At 47.7% G+C, this 23,060-nt stretch overlaps 1 protein-coding gene across 1 annotated transcript in view; it reads right to left on the bottom strand.

Moving 5' to 3' along the window:
* Positions 1 to 23,060, bottom strand: part of NRDC (nardilysin convertase) — a 1,316,087-nt gene that overhangs the window by 1,054,690 nt on the left and 238,337 nt on the right. The window contains exon 5 of the mRNA XM_085602630.1: positions 5,544 to 5,617. Coding sequence (XP_085458756.1) covers positions 5,544 to 5,617 — 74 coding nt within the window. The remainder of the gene's footprint in view (positions 1 to 5,543; positions 5,618 to 23,060) is intronic.

The raw sequence follows: 23,060 nt of genomic DNA, 5'->3' as shown, positions 1-23,060 counted from the left end.
TAGGGAGTTCTGCAGGTACAACGCCAGCATTCATGTTGGAGAGCAGACATGACCTGACAGGGTGGGCATTTTAAATTTCTCTGTCCGGAGGAAAGCATTGAGAGGGGGTACAGTTCTAGAATAGGCCGAAGACCTCCGTCCTTCTTGGGCGCCAGAAGGTAGCAGGAATTACAACCACACACTATTTCTAGGCACCGGCATCCTCTAGATGGCCCCTTTGGCTATAAGGGCTTACACTTTTTGGCACAAAATAGAGATGGTCCTCTGTTGGTCGCTGGGTGGATGGTGGAAGATGCAGCGAGGACGAAAGGAAGGGTATGGCATAGCTTTTGCAGACAATCTGCAGGACCCACCTATCCGATGTGATCAATGGTCAACCTAGATAAAATCTGTGGATTTGCCTCCCACTGGGTGGAAGTGACCCTGTTCTAGTAAAGATCATGTCTTCCAGCACTGAGACTCTTTTTTCATTTCAGTTTAAAGACGTTTTAATGAGGAAATAACAAGTGAAGAATTGCTATCTCATCAAATGAACATTTCTGACGTGATTTTAATCCGTAAATGTATAATGGATATGTATGGACTTATGAATTTGGTCACGACTCCATTTTTCCAGATTTATGCATAATCATTGTCATGACAGCTATTAGATGCAGATGTTGTCGGACCTTATCTTTCTAAGAACTGTGAAAGCATTGAAAATGAAGGAACCCTCTAAAGCTAATGGGCTTCTATTCCCTCACTACTGTAATGAGTCTAACTAACCCCTATCTACAACCTTAGACCCTTGACGCCACAACTGCCCATCCATACCGTCAATCAATGACACAGATGCAACCAACAAGGTGACATTTGTCTGAGTCAAATGTCTATTTTCCACCATGTCAAGGTTGATTAAAAACACAAACATATAACCAAGATACTGCTGTCTGAACTGACGTACTTCTACAAAAATGTTCTTAAGTAAGCAACTAGAACGCATAACTTGATGCACAAAATCATGACACCATTTAGTATATAAGGACCACTATGTGTCAGGAGAAAGACTTCATTCAGGTTACACATGCAGATCGCATATGAGCACGGAACCAGATTCTATCCCGACTTAATGAGCCCCAAGCAAGACTCTCCGAAGCTCTGCAAAGCATTTCATTCTGCCTTCACAAACCAGTGCCAGAACTATGTTCTCTCGCAGACAAAATCTCCTAGCTCTTGGCCTTGTGCTCAAGATAGCTGACAATCTATTCCACACAGGCAACAAACCCTGTTTTCCAGGTATGCGCACCCCTTACGAAACTACGGATCATTATTTATTCATCTGCTAGAACTACCATAGCGGTTAGAGATAGCACAGTGAGGGTGGAAGGGTTATAAACTGTGCTGCTACAGTTTGTCCAAGTATTCACTGTTACTGAAAAGCTTAGCTGCTTTTTATTATCTTCTGTGATGATAGCAATATTACGTGCATGAAGTCCAAGCATTTTAAAATAACTATTTTAAAATAAATATGTTGCAATACATATTCCATTTCTAGTGATCTTGAGTGTGTAAAGCATTAATGGACAATTGTTTGGATTGCCACTGCTCCTAGTTAGTAGCCCAAAAGCACTGCCACCACCTCATTTAAAGATTGGGTGGGATTCTGCAGGGATACAATAACTGGTCTTCCACATTCAGTGCTGCTACATTGGACTTGTGTCACCCGTAGGAATGAAAACAAACCTTGTTGAACTGAGACAGACTCAGTTTACGCATCATAGTAAGGGTATACTAAAGAGGTGAGGGAGGTGGGGCTGGGGGGGAGGTAGAGGTGGACAGAGCGGCACGAGGACCTTGGCCGTGGAGGTGGTGGGCACATCGGCATCTCCCATGAAACTGCTGGGTACCCTACTGGGGTGGGACAGGCTGGCAGTAAGGAATGCCTCAGCGAGAGTCGCGAATGGAACAATGGAATTGGTGTGGCTGGTGAGGATGGGCAGAGAGGCCCAGAGGGCGAGCAGGTGCCCAACTCTTCTTGAAACGCTGAAGAGCATAGTCAGCCTTGTCTCCATACAGTTGAGTCGCATAAAAGGGTATGTCCATCAGAGAAGACTAGACATCACCTGGGAACCCAGTCGATGGTAGCCATGCTTAGTGACGAAAGGAAACTCTGGTGCCTATAGCTCACCCAACAGAGTCAGTGGTGCCTTAGCCACAATGAACTGAAGACAAAGACTGTCTGATCTGGAGAGAAAGCGCTACCAAAGGGGATGATGGACGGAGCGTTAGAGCAAATCAAACACTCACCCCCAGTCAACTGATCTGGGTTTAATCCATCATCATTCTTTAGCTCACTCCACCACCCCAGTTCAGACATGGCCATATGCAAAACAGTCTGACCCTGTGCCTCATGGTAACAGTCCAGCCCGAACTGCCAAGCCATGTCTTCCCTGGACCGGAAACAAGCATCCTGGGACCGGTTTCGGGTTCATAACCCTCGTCAGCCAGGCTATCTTGAATCCAGTGGCAAAGTGAGCAAGGGACCCACGTCTGGGCATACCCTGCCAACTTAGGGCGAACAAAGCGATACCACAGGGGATGATGGACGGAGCGTTTGAGCAAATCAAACACTCATCCCCAGTCAACTGATCTGGGTCCTAGGATGCTTGTTTCCGGTCCAGGGAGGACCTGGCTTGGCAGTTCAGGCTGGACTGTTCCCATGAGGCACAGGATCAAGACTGATTTGCATATGGCTGGGTTCAAACTGGAATGGCATGGTGAGCAAAAAAACGATGGATTTAGGCCCAGATCTCTGTACTGGGGTTAATGTATGACATTGTTCTGCATTCTGTCCATCAATTGTTGTTTTTGCATTGATCTGGAGAGAAGGCATAAAAATACTGAGCAAACCGCCTCACACCAGTTCCTGAACAGTAACAGCGGAATCCACATGCCCAATCTGGAAAAGGACAGGTTCCTCAAATGTTTCCAGAAATTCTCATTGATGGAAGAGGTAACACTCCGCAGAGTGTCAGGGAAACTCATGAGATTCAGGACTGGTTTCGCTGACAGATAGTCTTCCAAAGGTGAGTGAACATTACCTGAAAATCTTGAACTACTGGCTGGAGGACAACTGCAAGTCTGATTTGGAAAGGAATCTACCTGGTCTACTGAGATAGGGGAGCAGAGGGCCTCCTTGTAGGAGGACGTTTGCCCAGAAAGGGAAGACTAGCGGCAATGCCTTGGAATAGGGAACTGCTCCGAAATCATAATGGCTGGAAGGATATTGCAGAAGGTCATCAGAAAGCTGGAGTGGTTCTCCCTGCTCCCCCCATTTTAAGCATGGTGCGCTGCACTGAAGATTCCAAGTGTACCTACTGCCCACGGTCCATTTAGAGCAGAAGGGACAACACAGAGGGTGGCCACGTTCTAGAGTGGGTGACCCTGCAACCTCATGTCGAGCTTGGTACGAAGTGCGGCAGATTCAAGGGGTGTCTTTAGCCTGTGTTCACCACTGCCAGGATGGATATCACAGGAGGAAATACAAGTACTGGAGATGGGCTCCCCACCTTCCTTCTGTGAACCTGGTATTCTGCGACAATTACTATGACCCGATTAACAAATCAACGTTTCAGAATGACTATTGCTAACGATAGTTAGTAATGCAGGGCTGGGCTAAAAGAGCCGGGCTTTTTGTCTCTAACCTGGATGACCCCTTTTAGAGATCGGCCTCTGGGCCCCAGACAAAGTAACTTTCTTGCACTTCTCAATGTAAGCCTGCACCTGTCATCAGCCTTAATAGATAGCTATTGCCTTACCTGCAGCTTCTCATTAGAACCTTCTGTCCCCTTGTATATTTATTTGTTTTGTATTACATGGTTAGTCCAACAAAGTGCTCTTATTAATCTAAAGCACTGGGCTAGACTGTCATTACTGAGTTCTACAGTGTACCTGTCGAGTTCTGAGCCTCTACCACCACTCCAACTCAGTGAGACAGCATGGACTGCTCGCATTTTACCCCAAGAGTCCAGTGCTGAAAGACTGCACTTAGTGCTCAGCTTTCAGTAGTCCGAGTAGGTCAGAACCTAAGACGCAAGTGTAAATGGAGTCACTACTCACCTCGGTTTGCCAAAATGTCTCTTTCTTACATAGACTTTGCAATTGCTAGACAATAGCCAATCTCAAATTGGCACCCCCACTCTGATACAAAGAACTATTAGGAAGGGGGCACAGAACTATTAGCTGACATTACAAAGAATTCTGGCCCAAACTTGACTTCCCCCGTAAATGTTGCGACACACCTGGGAACTTGAGTTCCACAAGGCACTATATGAGAAGGAATGAACCCAGGCATTGGAACAACAACACAAAGTATCTTGCAATGCCCGTTATTAATGAAAGCAATTTTTTACTTTACAGAGAGTCTACCATTCCTCATTCAAAATTAATCACCTATTTCCCTTGGCTAATACAGGCTGGGCCACTGCAGAGCTACAACAGTGGATTTCTACCACGCTTTGGGGAATCCCTGCAATGTTACTTTTGAGTTTGGGATTCTTTTCCTAGATTCTGAAGCTAACAAGCCTCTCAAGGTTGGAGTCCTAGGAGGTCTGCATGCTGGAAATCTTTAAGTGGCCCAAAAACATGAAGCCAGCACTATAGTTTCTCGACTTGGCACTCCTGCTGGTGAAGTGCGCCATCACCAGTAAAAGGCGATTGGCCAATACCCTTATTAGATAAATGGGTAGAGAGTTACTACACTGGGCAGAGGTGGAAGGCAGAGCTATAATTAGAGAAGGCTAGTGGTATTCGCAAACACCCTATAGCAAGCGAATGGGACAAACTGTGATTGCCACTCTTGACTCCCTCAGGATGAAGAAAACGCACTAACCTAATGGGCTTCCATCCCCTCCCAACCATAATGAGTCTTCCTAACACTCCTCTGCCCCGTTACACTCTGGCCACTCCAACTACTCATCCATACCCATGCAGTTTACTTGCCACCAGCGGAGGAGAGTTGTAGGTTTCCCACCTGGCAGCTCCCAAGGAATTTGAACATTAGCTTTTGGGAAATCACAGTTTGCCACTCTTTATTAAACTTCTGAGCACTTCTCTAGCCTACCTAGTTTTTATCAGTTGATGTTCTTTGTCAACCAGTCTGGGTACCTGCCTACCCTACACCTTTATATGCTACAAAGCAAATTGAGCCAACCTGGTTTTATCCTCCACTCCATCAGCTTTTCCTAATTGCCGGTAGAGTTCTGTTTATTACAGGTGGTCTGGATTGAAAAATTTGAAATACCTAGGCAATGAAAATTATTCTAATTAACGTAGACGTTACAAAGCCATGCTATTGATTCTATTCTGTTGTACACTGTTGAAATGGTAGACATATGATAACCATAACAAAAACTATTTATTTTAAAAAGTCTCTTACAAAAGAGGACTGAACATATGACTACTTGACACATGGTATAGATTAATACAATAATTCTGATAATGCCACTGTTTTCTCTGCTATAAATATTTATCTTCAACATATGTACATTAAAATCAGGTCTCACCGCTATCAACAGCTTCAACTTCTCGTTCAATTGCATCTTGTATCATTAAAGGAGAAATGAAGAACTGGGCCCATCTGTGAAGAAAGAAATTATATTTTATGACAATTCGTGTATTATAACAAACGCTTAAAGTTAACACACAAATGTTTTAAAAATGATAGGTTTATCATTACATCAAGAGCTCTTCAGTAAAACTAGTCACATAGGTCTCATGTTTATTGTGTTAAGTTAATGGAATATTTTTCAACATAGGTACATTGGGGTCATATGGTAGAATATTTCTGTGAGAAGAGGACTTTTTTTTAAGACAGATATGATGAGCTTCTATGAATTCCCTGTAGGAATCTGGCTCTGTATATAGTATACCAAAGTGAGGTCTACTGTGCACAGAGTCCAGTGAATCCCTCAGGGGCTTAAGTAGATAATACTAAAAGCTCTATTGTGGTAGTACAGTTAGGCTTATCAGAGGGCTGTGTTAAGCATTTGTTGTACACACTCAGGCAAGAAATGGTTACACACACTCAAAGACCGAAAGCAAGACCAATTGTTTAGTATCAAAAATATTCCCCATTACTTTTAGAGCTAGTACTAGGAGAAACTTATTTGAAGGTAAGTACTAGTTTGAAAACAGCAACACTTTTCAGGTACAGTAAATTATGTTTGTAAAAGCAGAAAAATACTTTACAGTGGTATTGTAGGATCTGCTTTCATGGTCACCCCCACCTCTTGATGGTGTTATTATGTTCTATTGACTAGTCTGACTGGGATCTTGCTAATTAGGACCTCAGTCTCTGTGCTTCTTCCCTAAATTGGACATGGTGAGTACTTGGGTACATTACAGATTGGCTAACTGGGGTACCTTGCTAAGTTCCTAGTATATGGTACTAAGGTACCCAGGGCATAGGTGCACCAGGGGTCTCCCATGGGCTGAAGCATGTTATATGACACCCATGAGAGACCACTGGAATTGTCACTACAGGCCTGACATTGCAGCCTGTGTAAGCTGGTGCTAGCACCACTTACAACAGATATAAGTTCCTTATATCTGAGGTCACTGCACTTTAAACCTATAAGTCACCCCTAAGGCAGGCCTTTCAATCCTGACAGCAGGGTGCTCGGTTATAAGTGTGAGGATGCACCTGCATGAGCAGGACAACCCTACAACTGACAACTCTACAACCGTCGGAGTCCACTCTCCTGGGTTGTAAGTTCATCAGCCATTAAGATACATAGAGTGGCTATGCATCATTACGAGATGATCATTTCTAAACTGGCTGTAATGAACCCCGTCGTGTTTGGTATCAAACATGTTGGAAATATACCCCCACACCGTAAATGGTGTGGGAGGTAGGATTCAATGCACTGTAAAGCTCCTTAGGGAAGCCCTCAGTGCTCCCAGAACCAGTCTTCTAGGCCAAGATATCAAACCAACCAGAGACACGATTCTGCCCTCCTGCTGCTGAGCCAAGCTCGAGGGAAGGAAGGCAGGACACCTCCCAGACAGGACTTAGTATAATGGGATAGGGTGAGGGCGCTAGCCAGCGCCACTCAGACTGCTTGAAGGGCACATTTGGTGCCCTCCTTGCATTCTCCAGTTCAAACCAGTTCAGGGAGCCATTGGCTCCCGCTCTAGCTTGAAACTGGACAAAGGACATGGGAGTATTCTCCCCACTATCCAGCACCTCTTCTGAGAGGGACCCCTGAATCATTCCAACCCTTTCCTATGGGTACTTAAAGGCTTACCTGTGGTTGGGTCCCTAGATTTGTCGCAGGACAAGATTCAGATCACATACCACTTCAACTTCGACCGTCTGGGCACTCTAGACCTTACTGGACCTTGCGTTGGGAACCGAGACTGCAACTAGGAAGACTCCTGGTCTCACTGTCCTGCAAGTCTGCTGCAACGTCTGTGCTCCATTCAGGTTCTTCACAGGGCCTGTGGACATCCAAGACACCCAAAGGAATCTCCCTTGGAGTGAAGGAGTCACTCCCCTGCATCTGCAGGCACCGCAACGCAGCTGACCGGTCTGCTGATCCTGGGCTCCCACGGACTCCGAAAGGCTCAGCAACACAGGTGGTGGTTCTGCAACTCCCTCGAGGCCTGCACTGTCTTCTAATCGGGTTGGAGGCCAGTTTCCTTTGACAGAACCGCTGAAACAGAACCCCTGAGCACCGATTTGACTTGCTGTTGCCGAGGCTTGTTAACTCTCACCTCCAGAGATCTTCGGCTTCCTAGAAGCTCCTACCTCAAGCATCTCCTACAGTCTAGATCTTCACCTGCATCACATCCTCTGCACGTGGGCCGTCATCTTTTGGTGAGCTACTCGAGGTCCTCTTGCGACTCCTGTGCCTTTGGCCCGTGGGTCCTCTTGAGGGTCTTCTTTGGCTGCAGCAGGCTTCCCTGCTTGCTCAGGCCTACTCTGACTTACCTGCTCGTGGTACGTCTCTTGGACCTTGCTGGAACCGACACGCAACTTTTTCTTCAACTATGATGTTGCCGTTGCCAAGGCTTGTTCATGTCCCTGCCAGACACTGACCCCTTGGCTCTTGACATCAGACGTGGGACAGCTCGTGCACGGCTTCTGGTCCTCCTCTGCATCGCCTGGTCCATACAGCTACAACTTCAAGGGTCACCGTCAACTCTCCTGCATCTCCGACATCGGTGGGAATTTGTATTCTGTGCCTCCTATTAACTCCAAAGCGATACCAAAGGGGATGCTGGACGGAGCGTTTGAGCAAATCAAACACTCACCCCCAGTCAACTGATCTGGGTTTAATCCATCATCATTCTTTATGCTCACTCCACCACCCCAGTTCAGACATGGCCATATGCAAATCAGTCTGACCCTGTGCCTCATGGGAACAGTCCAGCCTGAACTGCCAAGCCATGCCTTCCCTGAACCGGAAACAAGAATCCTGGGACCGGTTTCGGGTTCATAACCCTCATCAGCCAGGCTATCTTGAATTCATTGGCAAAGGGGGTAAGGGACCCACGTCTGGGCATACCCTGCCAACTTGGGGCGAACAAAGCGATACCAAAGGGGATGATGGACGGAGCGTTTGAGCAAATCAAACACTCACCCCCAGTCAACTGATCTGGGTCCTAGGATGCTTGTTTCCGGTCCAGGGAGGACCTGGCTTGGCAGTTCAGGCTAGACTGTTCCCATGAGGCACAGGATCAAGACTGATTTGCATATGGCCAGGTCTAAACTGGGGTGGCATGGTGAGCAAAAGAATGATGGATTTAACCCAGATCTCTTGACTGGGGTGAATGTTTTGATTTGTTCTGCATTCCATCTATCAATTGTGTGTCTTTTGCTTTCTCGACCTAAGTGCGCCATGTATGCCCAGACGTGGGTCCTGGGCTCACTGTGCCACTGGAATCAAGCTATCCTGGCTGAAGAGGGGTGAAACCCCGAAACCGGTCCTAGGATGCTTGTTTCCGGTCCAGGGAGGACCTGACTTGGCAGTTCGGGCTGGACTGTTCCCATGAGGCACAGGGTCAAGACTGATTTGCATATGGCCAGGTCTAAACTGGGGTGGCATGGTGAGCAAAAGAATGATGGATTTAACCCAGATCTCTTGACTGGGGGTGAATGTTTTGATTTGTTCTGCATTCCATCCATCAATTGTGTACCTTTGGCTTCCTAGTAACTCCAGAGTGGTATAGACTCTGTCCCCTCTGCTTGCAGGTACCTCACACACCTTGAATCCACCTTCAGGTTCCACTGGACACTTTCACCTTCTTCACCAGCGGCATCTTTTCCAAAGTCCTCCATTGTGGTCCATGGCTGTTTCTGACGTCACTGCACATCTATGCACCCGGGTTCCCTGGTGTAGGGTTCCTGGGGTATCCACGGGTGGGGTGACTCTCAAACCTTCCATCTTCCACGGGGTGTTTTCAGGGTTCACTGGGAAGGGTCCTTCTTTAAAATTGCAACCGCGACTTACCTATTGAATAACATTGAGTACACAGTTGTTTACCCACTCAGGACACCAATTTTGTGGGGCTCCTAGATACTCACCTTGGGTGCCTGGCTCTTCTTCATTTTCTTGGTCCATTCTCGGCTTAATTCGTGATTCACACTCCACGATTTTAGTATATGGTTTGGTCTCCCCCTGGGGACCACTGTGTATTCTGTGCTATTTACAGATTCCATTGACATAGTATTGTGTTGTGTCTCCGGGTAGGAGTTAATTCATTCTGTTCGTGTCAATAATAAATATATATTTTTATAACTACACTGTGTGGTTCTTTTTCACTTAACCGATACCATAAGATTAAGTACTTGTAAAACAAGCTACTTTACACTCCTTTTGGACTAAGCCTGAAGGCTGCTCTCCATAGCTATCATTTAGAGAGCTTTCTAATGTTGTCTAAGAACACTAAAATCACCATCAGGGTTTTCTTGATTGCAGGGTGCTACACTTACATAAGTGAGCACCATATACCAAGCCAGCCTCTCACAGGTATTGAAACCTGTGAGAGGCTGGCTTGGTATATGGTGCTCACTTTGGCAATTTCAATCAAACCGTAACAAACTTTGCAATGGAAGAGACAGACATTTAGTGCAATAGGCTGAAATTAAATGCAATCCTATGGAAGGAATAAAGTTAGATCCAATTAAAGGTAAAATACTTTACTTACACATCCAGTCTTTGGGGTTTAGACCAACACTGGGCAATGGTCAGTTCAAGGTAGGTATTGCATGACCAGTCGCACTGGGGCGGCCGGGTGCAGAGGCCACTGGGCCCAATGTTAGTCAATGGAGACTGGGGGCACCCACAAGAGGTGCAGGTTGCAGATCAGTACCACTGGTTTTAGGGCTTAAGCCACAGAGGTTAAAGCACGCACAGGAGGGCCACAAGTCAGCAGCAAAGCTACACCACCAATGGCAGGTGGGCTGCCGGGTGCAAATCAGTGTTGGGCGCCCAATGCTTTTTATTGGGGTTATTTCGTTCGCACAAAGAGGCTGCAGGCTCGGACCAGGAGGCTGGACGGAGGTGACCACCGGCTGAGTGGGGAAGTTCAGATGTGTGTGGGGGGGGGGGGGGGGGGGCGGGGAGGAGGGGGGGGCTGAGGATGCTGGGCGCAGTCAGGTAAACCCTTAAAGATGAGGCTGCAGGTGTCGTCGAGGAGAGGTCAGCCAATGCTGGGTTCAAGGTCAGAACCGCTGGGGAGTTCACTGGACAGGTGAGCAACTCAGATTCGGGCTGTGGGCGTCGGGTGCAGAGTGGTCAAGGATCGTGGTTCTAGCTGGATCCAGGACAGGGCCGCTGTCCTTAGGAGATCTGGTCTTTGTTGAAGAGTGGGCAGTCATCCTCGAGTTCTGGAAGTTGCTGGCAACAGGACAGGCGTGGTCTCTGAGCAGGAGACAGGCCAGTAGGGCTGAGGCCAAATCATTGGTCTTCTTCAGCCTTGGCTGCACATGGTCTTCTTCGTACTTTCCTTCTTAGATTGTAGGTGCCCTTAAGTACTGAATTAAGGGGCTCTACACGTACTGGCAGATGGTAGTCAATGGGCTTCTTGCCTTTTAGGGTGACTACATGCTTTGTATGCCCCCTCATCACCTAACCTGATAATTATTTTTATTATTAATTACATTTGTAAGGCGCAACAGCTAACCAAAAATGGTTCCCCGGCGATTGGGTAGAATCCTTCCATTCAAGATAGAGGATTTTCTAAGGAGGGGGTCACTCTGGTGCAGGTCCTGGCAAAGCGGAGGCACACCTCTCCTGACTACTAATTTTCCTACCGACCTTGCCACCACAATTAGGGCTTGGTCAAGTGAGCAGGCTGAAGAGGACCTGGCTAGAATACCAAAGGGCAGGAAGCTTTTGAGGTCACCGCCCTGAATTCTGTTCCTGCTTGGGGGTAGGTGAGAAGCACCTCCACCCCAAGCAGGCTTTAAGCCTGACCCACGAGAGCACAAGGGCTCCCACCTTAGGGGGTCAGAAACTTGTATGTGTGTGGCAGGCTGGTGCAGACCAGTCTGCTGGACACGAGGGAATTGTTAGTTTTTCAGGAGGCATTTCTAAGATGCCCCCTGAGTTCTTTTTACAATAAATCCAAACACTGGCATCAGTGTGAGCTTGCAGTGCGGAGAGGTTTGATACAAAACTTCTCAGCATTCAGTAAAGCCATCATGGAGCTGTGGAGTTCGTAACAAGATATACTTGGTAGTGCCGCACCTCTACCCGTCGGGTCATCGCCCACTTGCCACCATCACAATAACCAGGGATAAGGTATCGAAGCAGAGCACCCTGGATCGATAGGCGGGACCGGGGGCCCACACGCCTGAATCACTGAGCCAAGCCCTGTTCGGTCCAAATAATGCAGCTATGTTAGCGGCGATAACCCAGTCCCGCGAGGCACTCAATGCCAAAATCAGTGCGGTGGGGTCTGATGTTGCCTTTATCCGTCAAGACTTGAGTAGAGCGGTGGATAGGATCACAGAGACCAAAACCCGCATATCCACGGTGGAAGATACAACTGCGTGCCTCCAGGCCCGGGTGACCTCCCTGGAATCCATCACGAAGGGGCTGGTGATCATGGCGGAGGGAAGAGGTCGGGGGAAACAACCTTTGCTTTGCAGGCTTCTGGAGGTCTGCAAAGCTAACAATATGGACCAGTTCCTGGCAAAGTGGATCGTGAGCTGGATCCGCCAGGCGTCCCTGTCGCAGTGCTTTATAATTGAAAATGCACACCGAGCCCTTATGCAAAAACCACTACCGGGGACCCAACCACAGCCCGTTATTGCAAGACTTTTTAATTTTCATGATCGTGACGCTATCCTTGCACAGGCCAGGCTGACCGGTAAACTCCACTTCGACTCTCACCACAGCCTAATATTTCTAGACTATACGCGCATGTTACAACAATGACGCCAGTCCTTTACTGCTGATAAAGCCCGGTTGCGGAACTCAAAATCCAATATGCGCTCCTTTTCCCGGCCAGATTGAGAGTTATATACAAGTCACATACCCATTTTTTCAACTCCACAGATGAAGTCTTCGCCTGGGCGGATGAGAGACGAAGACACAGGCCGCATACACCTCCACGTTTCAAACCTGACCCATTGCCCGAAGAGTCTACGCGACAGGCGACCAGGCCTAAGCTAAAATTAACTTGCAGGTCCCACTAGAGACGCCGCTCCAAATCACAAAGTACATTTACATCAAGAGTAGAGGAGACTCGGTGAATCCCGTCACCGACTTGACTCAAGGTTGGAGAACTCTCATTATAATGGCTACAGCGCCAACCACGTTTGCTGCCTCACAGGCCCACGTGAGGCCCACCCCCATAACTCTTTTCTCAGTATCTGTCTTGCCCTGTAATTGACCCCGTAGCTAGGCTCCAGGTGGTCAGCAGGAACATACGGGTGGCACTCAATAAGATCATACGAGGTGCGGTCTTACGATAGGCCAAGCAGGCCCTGGCCGATGTTCTTCTCCTACAAGAGACCCACCTGCTGGGTACCAAAGCGTTGTGTCTTGCTCGGGTTGGATACAAGTCTTCCATGCAGGGTTCACCAGGTGCTCCCGGGGGTGGCCATACTCGTTCACCGCCAAATCCCTTATATTCATTCTAAAACATGGACTGACCCTCAAGGTAGATACATCATCATATCGGGGACATTATATGGGGAAACCATTACCATGGGCAGTATTTATGCACCTCCCCCGCATTCGGACACATTTGTGGCGTGTATCGGCAAAATTGTTGGAAATACCGGAGGGCATCTCTATTGTTGAGGGGGATTGGAATGATGTGGCAAATGTGGTGCAGGACAGATGGCGCTTGCGTACAGCGCCAGAGCTTTCGAGACCTACACGGCTACATACATTCATGAGGGACATGGGGCAGTTGGACTCATGGAGGCATCTGCACCCTGCCACATATGATTACACATTCTACTCGGCTGTTCACGACTCATTATCCAGGCTGGACTACGTGTTCATACCAAACTCCTATTTTGGTCGAATCGCAGGGACAGATATCTTACCTAGAGGTCTGTCAGATCATTCTCCGGTGGCCCTAACACTCCGCCTAGAAGTGGCGCGCCCCCCCTTTCGACGGCGCTTATCGCCGTGGCATCTCCAAGACCCACAATACTCGTCCCACCTACATCAGGCCCTTACAACTTATTTTTCTGATAACTGGCACGTGGATTCTCTGTCCATGCTCTGGGAGGCGATGAAGCCCACCATCAGGGTAGTGGATATTGCATACTGTGCTGCCCAACGGGAAAAGTGTCGAGAGGCTCGGATTCGGACAGAGGCTCAGATTTTACAACTAGAACAGAAATGTAGGGATGAACATGGTGAAGCACGCTGCCGCCAATTGCTCATTCTCTAGCAAACATATGCCAATATCCTTTGCGGTGAGGCAAGACGGGCTTGGTTGGCATCCCGCAGCAGAATTTAACAATGGGGTGACAAATCAAGCTCGCAGGTACTTTGTTTGTGCCAGCGTGCTCTTTGCCCAGGGAGCATTCCGGGTATCCCTTACAGGAATGACCTCATACTCACGGACCCTACTCATATTGCTGCTAGTTTTGTGGCGTACTACGCGGAGCTTTATGCTCCCAGGGACGCCCTTCCGGAACCTCTCGTCCAACAATATCTTGCTGATTTGCCTCCCAAGGCCATTTCAGACAGCGTTAGAGGGGATTTAGACGGCCCACTGACAGTGGACGAGCTGGGCATGGCGTTGGTCGATTTAAGATCCGGGAAGGCACAGATACCGAACGGCTTCCCCTGCAAATGTTTTAAATCGTTTCAGACTCAACTCCTTCCCCGTTACTTGGAAGCGATACATGCAGCCCTCAACGAGGGGAAGCTTCCTCCGGATTGGCAGCATGCTGAAATCCTGTTTTCCCCCAAGCCGGGCCAACCCCCAAATCAGCATTCCTTGTATCGCCCTGTTTCACTGTTGAGCCTCGCGGCAAAATTATTGGCCAAAGCGTTGGTCAATCGCATTCTTCCCTATATGTCCAAACTGATTTACCAGACCAAGCCCGTTTTATGCCCCAGCGAGCTACCCGTCATAACGTTAGACGCGTGCATAATGCAGTTGCGGCCATTGATCGCCTTCAGGGTCCTGCGGCCCTGCTCTTAGCCGATATTGACAGAGCGTTCGACTCGTTGGGGTGGACCTATTTGTTTGCTTTATTACACCATTTAAATTTCGGCCCCCACCTTATCTCGTATATTAAACTTCTTTACACTGACTGTTCGGCCTCGGTCAGAATCACTGGCGCGGTGTCGGATTCATTCCCTATAGGGCGCTGTGCCCGACAAGGTTGCCCCCTCTCCCCGTATTTATTTGCCCTAGCTATGGAACCATTAGCCGCTTGGGTTCGTATTGACGCACAGGTTACGGGATTTGAGAGGCTGGGTGGGTTCTCAGATCGCTCTTTATGCGGACGATGTCCTGTTTTTTTATTTTGGATCCCCAACGGGCGGGTCCGCGTATTCTATGCATCATGCATATCTTTGGCCAACACACCGGCTTATATATGAACGCAAAAAAATCTGTACTTTGGCCTGTGCGCGGGGGATCAGATATGGGCTCCTGGGCGGGGGAGGTGACGGTGGCTATGACCAGGCTGAAATATCTTGGTGTATGTGTTTCAGACACAATCGGTAACATGGGATAGAAATAGCACCCCTATTTGGACGTGTACGCAGGCGGAGATGGAGGCATGGTCGCGTATGCCCCTCTCTATGCTGGGCAGAGCTGCGATATTTAAAATGGATTCCCTCCCTCGCCTCCTATACCAACTATAGAATCTCCCATTTTCGATTGCACCTTCCTGGTTCCGACAGCTAGATTCTAGGGTGAGCCGCTTCTTGTGGCACGACTGGGCTGCCAGGGTGTCCCTCCGGACGTGCTTCCAGTCCACCTTTTGCGGGGGTATAGCGACCCCTTATCTCCACTCATATCACGCGGCGTCCCACCTATTGGTTCAAAATGATTGGTGGTACAGCATCAGCACTGACCCGCCATATCGAGTGGAGAAATGGCTGATGGGAGATATGTTGCCGCACAGACTGCTATGTGCGCTGAGGTAGCAGCGCAGGCTGCCGCCCCCTACCCGGGTTGTATTCGGTGTGTGAACAGACTCACTACGTCAGGTGGGATGGCTGCGGCAGTTGATGAGGGAGACCCCACACTGGCAGAGGGGCCTTATGCCGCAAGTGACTACGCTAGCAGGATTTAAACAGTGGGACACCATAGGTATCTCTATGCTGGGTGACGTTATGAGGGGCACTACGATAACATCTTTTCAGGACCTCAGGCTTGAATATGCAATGCCACATACTCAGTTCTACAAATACCTGCAATTGCGACATGCCTTATCTCCGTACCTTTCCCACCTGGACTCCCTTCCCGTATTCAACCCTATCGAGGCGAAAGTCTTTACGGGTAACTTGGGTGATCATAAAACTGCACAGATATACCAGACGTTAGTGATGAATCTTTCCACAACGTTAGATCCCCTCCGGGATAAATGGAAGACGGACCTGGGCCCCTTGGACGGTGATGATTGGCGAGAAGCCCTGGAATCCCCGAGATACGCGTTGATTGCCTCGCGTCTCAGGCTTATTTAATTTAAATACCTGCACCGCACATATTTTACTTGGTATTGGCTTTGGAGGGCAGGGATGATAGACTCTCCCATGTGCCTTAGATGTCATGAAGAGGAGGGTACACTGCTCCACACAACCTGGAGATGTACAGCCTTGGGCCTGTTCTAACGGGGGGTCATTCACTGTCTATCTGAAGTACTGGGGTGGCCTGTACCTTCTTCACCTAGGCTTGTACTTTTGCATATCAAAGATGAGATAGGGGGTAATATATACAAAAGGCATCTACTGTTCTTGGGTCTCACCCTAGCTAAAAGGGACATAGCCAGAGCATGGAAGGATCCGTCCCAACCCAAATTGAGCGCTTGGCAGGCTGGTCTCAACTGCTGTATGGGTCAGGACCAACCTATTTTTAAAGCAAAAGGGTGCCCTCAGAAACATTATAAAATATGGAAACGGTGGGTGTATTTTAGGGGCCTTGAACTGGAGCACCTACTCCGCACCCTGCGGGCATCGAAACCATCTAGGGATGTAGCATGGGGCTTTATGGCTGCTCAGATGGAATTGATATCGATGGGCATGTAGGGCATAAATCGGGGTTCTGTTTTGCAGTATGCTACACAATGTGTTACAATGTTTGGGGCGGTCGTTCACGGTCCCAAAATGTTCCGTTTCTTATTATTTAATTACTATATAATAGTCACCTGCTTGATGTTCAATATATGGAAAATTTTATGTTTTCATTGCTTTGTAATGCTTACAAACACAGCTGACTTAATAAAAGGAGTTTTGAAATAAAAAAATACACATCTGCAAAGGCAGTGTGTATGCGTTAGGTGAGGGGTCTCTAAGGTCCGCATAATACATGCTGCAGCCCTCAGATGCCTTCTCTGATCTCAAGGCTCTTGTTACCGGTGGTACCTTTTACAAGGGATTTATATGTGGTCCAGAGGTGTGCCATTTGTGGAAACAAAGGTACAGTTTTGGGAAAGAACATATGCTCTGGGAACCTGATTAGCACGGACCCAGAGAACTCAGTCAAAGTGTACCATGCAGAATGTGGGGTTGCCCATGCACAAAAAATCCCCACTCATCTAACTTGTTTATATCTTTCATAAACAAATGAAACAATATTATATTCGACAATCTAGTAGCACTCACTATACAAATGATTTTAGCCAACCTGAAATCTCCAAAACCAACACTGCCCATCAAAACAAAACTAGTGGAAATCGATTTGCTGTACAGAATATAGCACACTCACAATATACTGAAGTGAGCAAACACTTGAAATCTCAGAGTACCAAAATTAATGCCCACCACTGTCTTTCCTCCAGCACAAAACAGAGATTTTGTGGAAAGCCCAAAATCTCACCACACATCTGAAAAACCATTAAACTTGTTTAACACTTCCTCCCACTATCTAAGATCTGTATACATGCTTTCTCACTCTGCAATACATTCTAGCAGACACCTAAATCTTCTACCTCACTTTTCTCTCAAACCGACTCTTATCCCTCAGATCTAACCATTACTCATCTTTACCGTTATGTTTAACGTTTAGATCCATGATTCCTTATTACTTTGTATAAATGCCAATAAAAAATATTAAACTTCAAAAAGAACAAATAACATGGAGCTCTATCGCCAATATTAACCTACAAGTTAACACGCAAACTGCTTTGTCATATGGCTTGAAATCTAGTTAGACTGATTTTACTCTAGTGTTTACGACATCTCAGAAATCTAGTTGTTATTGTCTAACGAGAGTCAGTTCAGGATGAGGCTAGTTTAAGATCTAGCTGGACTTACAGTCTCTCAATGGGGACAACAGCTGGAATGGCAAGGTGTCTGTTAGACTCACAGGCTAAACCACTCCAACTGGGAAATGGAACATGGGGTTGGAGGACACTCTGAACCTTCAAATTACGCTATCTATGCAATAGTAATTATTACAGAGATAAATTAAAACGTTCCGGAATAAAGGCAGCTAGTTCTCATTCAACACAGCAAAGCACCACGCACTAGGATGAAATAGAAATATATGTGTTATTTGTGGTGGGACTTGGACTTTTAGAAGCTCCAAAACATACAGAGGAAAGTGGGAACAGTGAAGGCTCACCAATATTTACCTAGTAAACCTCTCTGCAGGTCCTAAACCTCTGTCCTGGAGCTTCTGTCCGGTGGGTCTGATATTGAAGAGGCCTTGTCATAGAGCCTTCTGCTGTTCTTAATGGGCAGTAAAGTGTCATCTTTCTCTTTTCAAATTATGGTAGTAATTGTGTTCTCTATTCCTCAGCATTCACTTTAAGAGCCCAAAATCTAGAACACATCTTTTCAGCCCTGATGTGTCATTTCCTTGAAGTCTGCAAAGTCCTTGACTGAGACAGCCAGTATTTATTCTTCTTTAGAACATCAGCAAGTCAAGAGCCAGTATATGTCTCTGTACTGTTCAGTGCTTCTTGAACTTTCACTTGCAGATTGAGTTGATCAGGGTAGTCAGAACTTTCAAGGTACTTTGTGGATTTGAGATTAAATCTTTGGGTCACGATGCTGTTGCCAGGTAACAGACTGCACATCAGAGGAAAAGAGGATACACCAGTTGCCAACCTAGTCCGCTCTCTCCCTCTTGTCCCATAACATTTCATTCAGTTGCTGGGATTTGAGCCTCCCGTTAAATTTTTTCTGTTTTTTAGGTTGCCTAACTTCTGCAGCTCCAGAAAGTTGGAGGGGACCAACTATGGACTATGAATGAAGATGTTTGAAGGTTCCCATAGTACTGGGAATGGTTAAGGAACACTAATGAAAGACCCTGTCCATCAAGAAAATGCTACGAGAGGCCTATGATAAAAATTGGCTTATTCCCAACAAGACAAGATGTTATGGTAGTTAATTCAAAATATTAATCCCTCAGAAATGCTGCTTGGCAATCTGGGGCCTCTGAATGTTCATCACAAGATTAGGAGGTTTTGACTTGAGAATTTATATCCAGTGTTGAATACTCAGTTTTCACACAACCTGAGACTACAAAAATATCAACCCAAGATAAAAGTACATATATATGCTAATGTAAGGGGCACCACACTTTTGTACATGACGAACAAGTTACTTACCTTCGGTAACGATGTATCTGTAAGAAACATTAGTTAGTTAGATTCCTCACCTTAGAATATCCCCAGGCGTCAGACTGGATCCGGAAGATTTTTCGTCAGCAATACCCCTTGCGCGTTGCTAGGCGTCGTCTGCGGCTCCGCGTCCGTCGTCAGCGTCGTGCGCCGGAATGACGTCGGAGTACTTAGACGCCGCCCTCGCGCGCTGACGTCAGTTCTTGTACATAGCTTTCCGCGCCAGGAACGCAGAGCCATGCAAAGACCGACACTGGTGCTAAAAATAAAATCTAGGGGCCTGAAAAGGATAACCTTAACCCTAGATGTCAGTTCGCAGAACGGGGAGGATGGGTGGGTCGGTGAGGAATCTAACTAACTAATGTTTCTTACAGATACATCGTTACCGAAGGTAAGTAACTTGTTCATCTGAAAGAAACACGTTAGTTAGATTCCTCACCTTAGAATAGATACCCAAGCAATACCCTCCCCGGTGGTGGGTCTGCGAACCAAGATCATACCAGAAAGTCCTGGAGGACAGAACGGCCAAAGAAGCCATCCCTCCAGACTTGGCTGTCAAGGCAAAAATGGCTGGCAAACGTGTGTAGCGAAGCCCACGTTGCCGCCTGACAGATGTCCTGCAAAGGGACACCCCGTCCCAAAGCAGTAGTAGCCGCTGTGGCCAGAGTGGAGTGGGCGCGCAGCCCAACAGGAGGGTCCTTTTTTGCCAAGGAGTAAAAAATTTTGATGCACAAAACGACCCACCGAGAGATGGTCCGTTTGTGGACAGCTTTCCCCTTCTTAGCACCCACGTATCCAACGAAAAGTTGGTCGTCCACCCGGAACTGCTTTGTGCGGTCCAAATAAAAGGAGAGCACACGTTTTGGGTCCAGACGGTGGAGCCTCTCTTCCTCTTTGGAAGGATGCGGAAAGAAGGTGGGCAAGGTGAAAGACTGACCAAGATGAAATGGAGTCACCACTTTCGGAAGAAAGGAGGGACGAGGCCGAAGGACAACCTTGTCCGGATGAACAGAGAGAAAAGGAGGCTTTGAAGATAAAGCCTGGAGCTCACTCACCCGTCTAGCCGAGGTGATGGCTACCAGAAAAGCAGTCTTAAGCGTCAGCAGACGAAGAGGACAATTATGAAGAGGCTCAAAGGGAGCACACATTAGAAATGTGAGAACAAGATTCAAGTCCCACTCAGGCATTACAAAAGGGACAGGAGGGAACGTGTGAGTAATGCCTTTTAGAAAGCGTGTAACTACAGGGGACTTGAAAAGAGAAGGCTGATCAGGAAGCCGCAAGAAGGCAGAGATGGCAGCAAGATAACCTTTCAGGGTGCCCAGGGCAGAGCCCTGCCGGGCCAAAGAAAGAAGAAAGAGGAGAACCTCAGAAAGAGGGGCGGAAAGGGGATCCACAGCCTTTTCTGTGCACCATGCCACAAATTTGTTCCACCGGCAGGCGTATACCGTCTTTGTGGAGGGACGCCTGGCTGCCAGAATGATATCACAGACTTCAGGAGGCAAGTCAAATGGCATCAACTGCCGCCGCTCAATCTCCACGCATGGAGGTGGAGGCTGGACAGGTTCGGGTGGAGGACCGTCCCCTGCTGCTGCGACAGAAGATCCTCCCGAAGGGGCAGACGTATCGGAGGATCGGTCAACATACTGAGTAGCTCGGGATACCAGTACCTTCGTGCCCAATCCGGAGCCACCAAGATGACTTGGGCCCGGTCGTGCCTGATTTTCTTCAGCACTCTGGGCAGAAGTGGTATAGGCGGAAAGGCGTACAACAGACCGCAACTCCACTCGTGACGAAAAGCGTCGCAGAGCGAGTACCGCCTTGGAAATTCCAACGCGCAGAACTGCTGACATTGCGCGTTTTCTTCGGTGGCGAATAGATCTAACCAAGGCTCTCCCCACTGCTGAAAGAGACCTTGCGCCACTTCGGAGTTCAGACGCCATTCGTGATCCATCATGCACCGGCGGCTGAGTTCGTCTGCTCTGGCGTTCAGAGATCCCGCCAGATGTTGAACCACTAGGGTGACGCCCTGGTGTTCCAGCCACGTCCAGAGGCGCAGAGCCTCCTGACAAAGGGTCCACGACCCCACCCCGCCCTGTTTGTTGCAATACCACATGGCGGCGGTGTTGTCCGTGAACACCTGCACGACACTTCCCCTGACAGAGGGAAGGAAGGCTTTCAGTGCAAGCCGGATCGCTCTCAACTCCAACAGGTTGATGTGGAGACGAGACTCCACCGGAGACCAGAGGCCTCTGATCTCCGCCTCTCCCATATGGCCACCCCATCCCAGGAGGGACGCATCCGTCACTACGACATGCTCCGGTTGGGGTGTGGTAAATAAAATATCACGCTCTCAGACTTTTAAATATTATCAATAGGATCATGCATAAAGCAAGAGGCTGAGTCTGTGGTATCAGATTCATAAAGGGCTTTATTCCAATAACTCGAGTCAAAGGGAGAATATCTCCATCACCAAAAAGGATCTGGACGGGGCTGAAAAGTATTCTCGATATTCTCAAAACATTATTCACAGAGTACAGTATATATACATTTCTCAATTGTACGTAAGCAAGAGAGCAAGAGAGAATGAGATAAGAGCATGTGGGCGTGTAAGTAGGCGTGAAGGTGGGCGTCCATGTGGGCGTCCACTTGATGATAAGGGGTAAATTGTCATGTGTGGGTGGATACCTGGAGATGATTTCGCAATGTCAGCAGAAATACTTGGCAGAGATGCGCGCGCAGCAGCATGACGTGTGATAGACGTGCAACTAGAGGGTGAAAGGGACTTGACATTTAGCTCTACATGTGGAGACAAAAGTCTGGGGTTATGTCAACCTAATCCCAAATCATATCTAATATCCTATGTTTAAAGAACTATGTTATCCACAAGGGAAGGGCTCTCGGACAGAATCTATTCTATACTGACTGTGTGTGCGTGTACAAGCGTCTAAGTGTCTACACTGAATGCGAGGGGATGGGAATATTCCATGGTGACAGGGCTATGAATTACTTGCATGAGGGCAGAGAAACCGGGCCTTTTGCTTGGTAGCTGGAAGAATGTTTACTTAAACTACTAGACAGGAATGCATCGGCTGAGGAGCAAAGTAGATAATTCGAAGGTGAAATACAGTTTCTTGGCAGGCAGGCAGATGTCAGGCTTCGTGGGCCGCACAGAGAATGAGACAAAGTTCATGGTCACAGATGCAGGCTCAAGCTGAAGCTGTCAGAGGCAGAGAGCAGGGAAAGGCTTTGAGGACAGAATCGGGCCTACTTGCCTGAACTGTAAAAATGGAGTAACTTAGCCATAAAAAGTCGGTGGCCTTTCATACTTAGGAATCGAATATCCAGCCCATTCATGGCGGATCTGACAGAGGACATGTTAACGGTGGACGCACATGTGTTTGCGTCTTCGAAACTGGAACTGGAGGGAACATACATGTACTTGTAACATGCATATAGAACCGTTGGGGTCCAAGATAGGGGACATAACTGACCAGGAAAATCCACATTTCCACATTCCCTCCTTGTCCCCTACTTGCCCTTCAAGAGATATCAATCTTCATCAATCCATTGATCTGTTCATATAGCATCATTTGTTCTTCTTTCTTCTTCCGTGATCTTGAATGAAATCTTGGTGGTGGAATACACGATGTGGCACACAGACCACAGATCGCTGGTCCACATTGTAGACATAGACAGCAACTGAATAGTATGAGAAGGCCAATACCTAGGAAGGATAGGACCCTCCATCCAAAGGTAGATAATACACTCCAAAACCAACCGGACCAAGTCCAGGTGC

The sequence above is a fragment of the Triturus cristatus genome, chromosome 4_2 (genome assembly GCF_964204655.1).
Source record: "Triturus cristatus chromosome 4_2, aTriCri1.1, whole genome shotgun sequence".
NCBI lineage: Eukaryota > Metazoa > Chordata > Amphibia > Caudata > Salamandridae > Triturus > Triturus cristatus.
The sequence above is the reverse complement of the archived record's forward strand: the minus strand, read 5'-3'. Positions and strand labels throughout refer to the sequence as shown.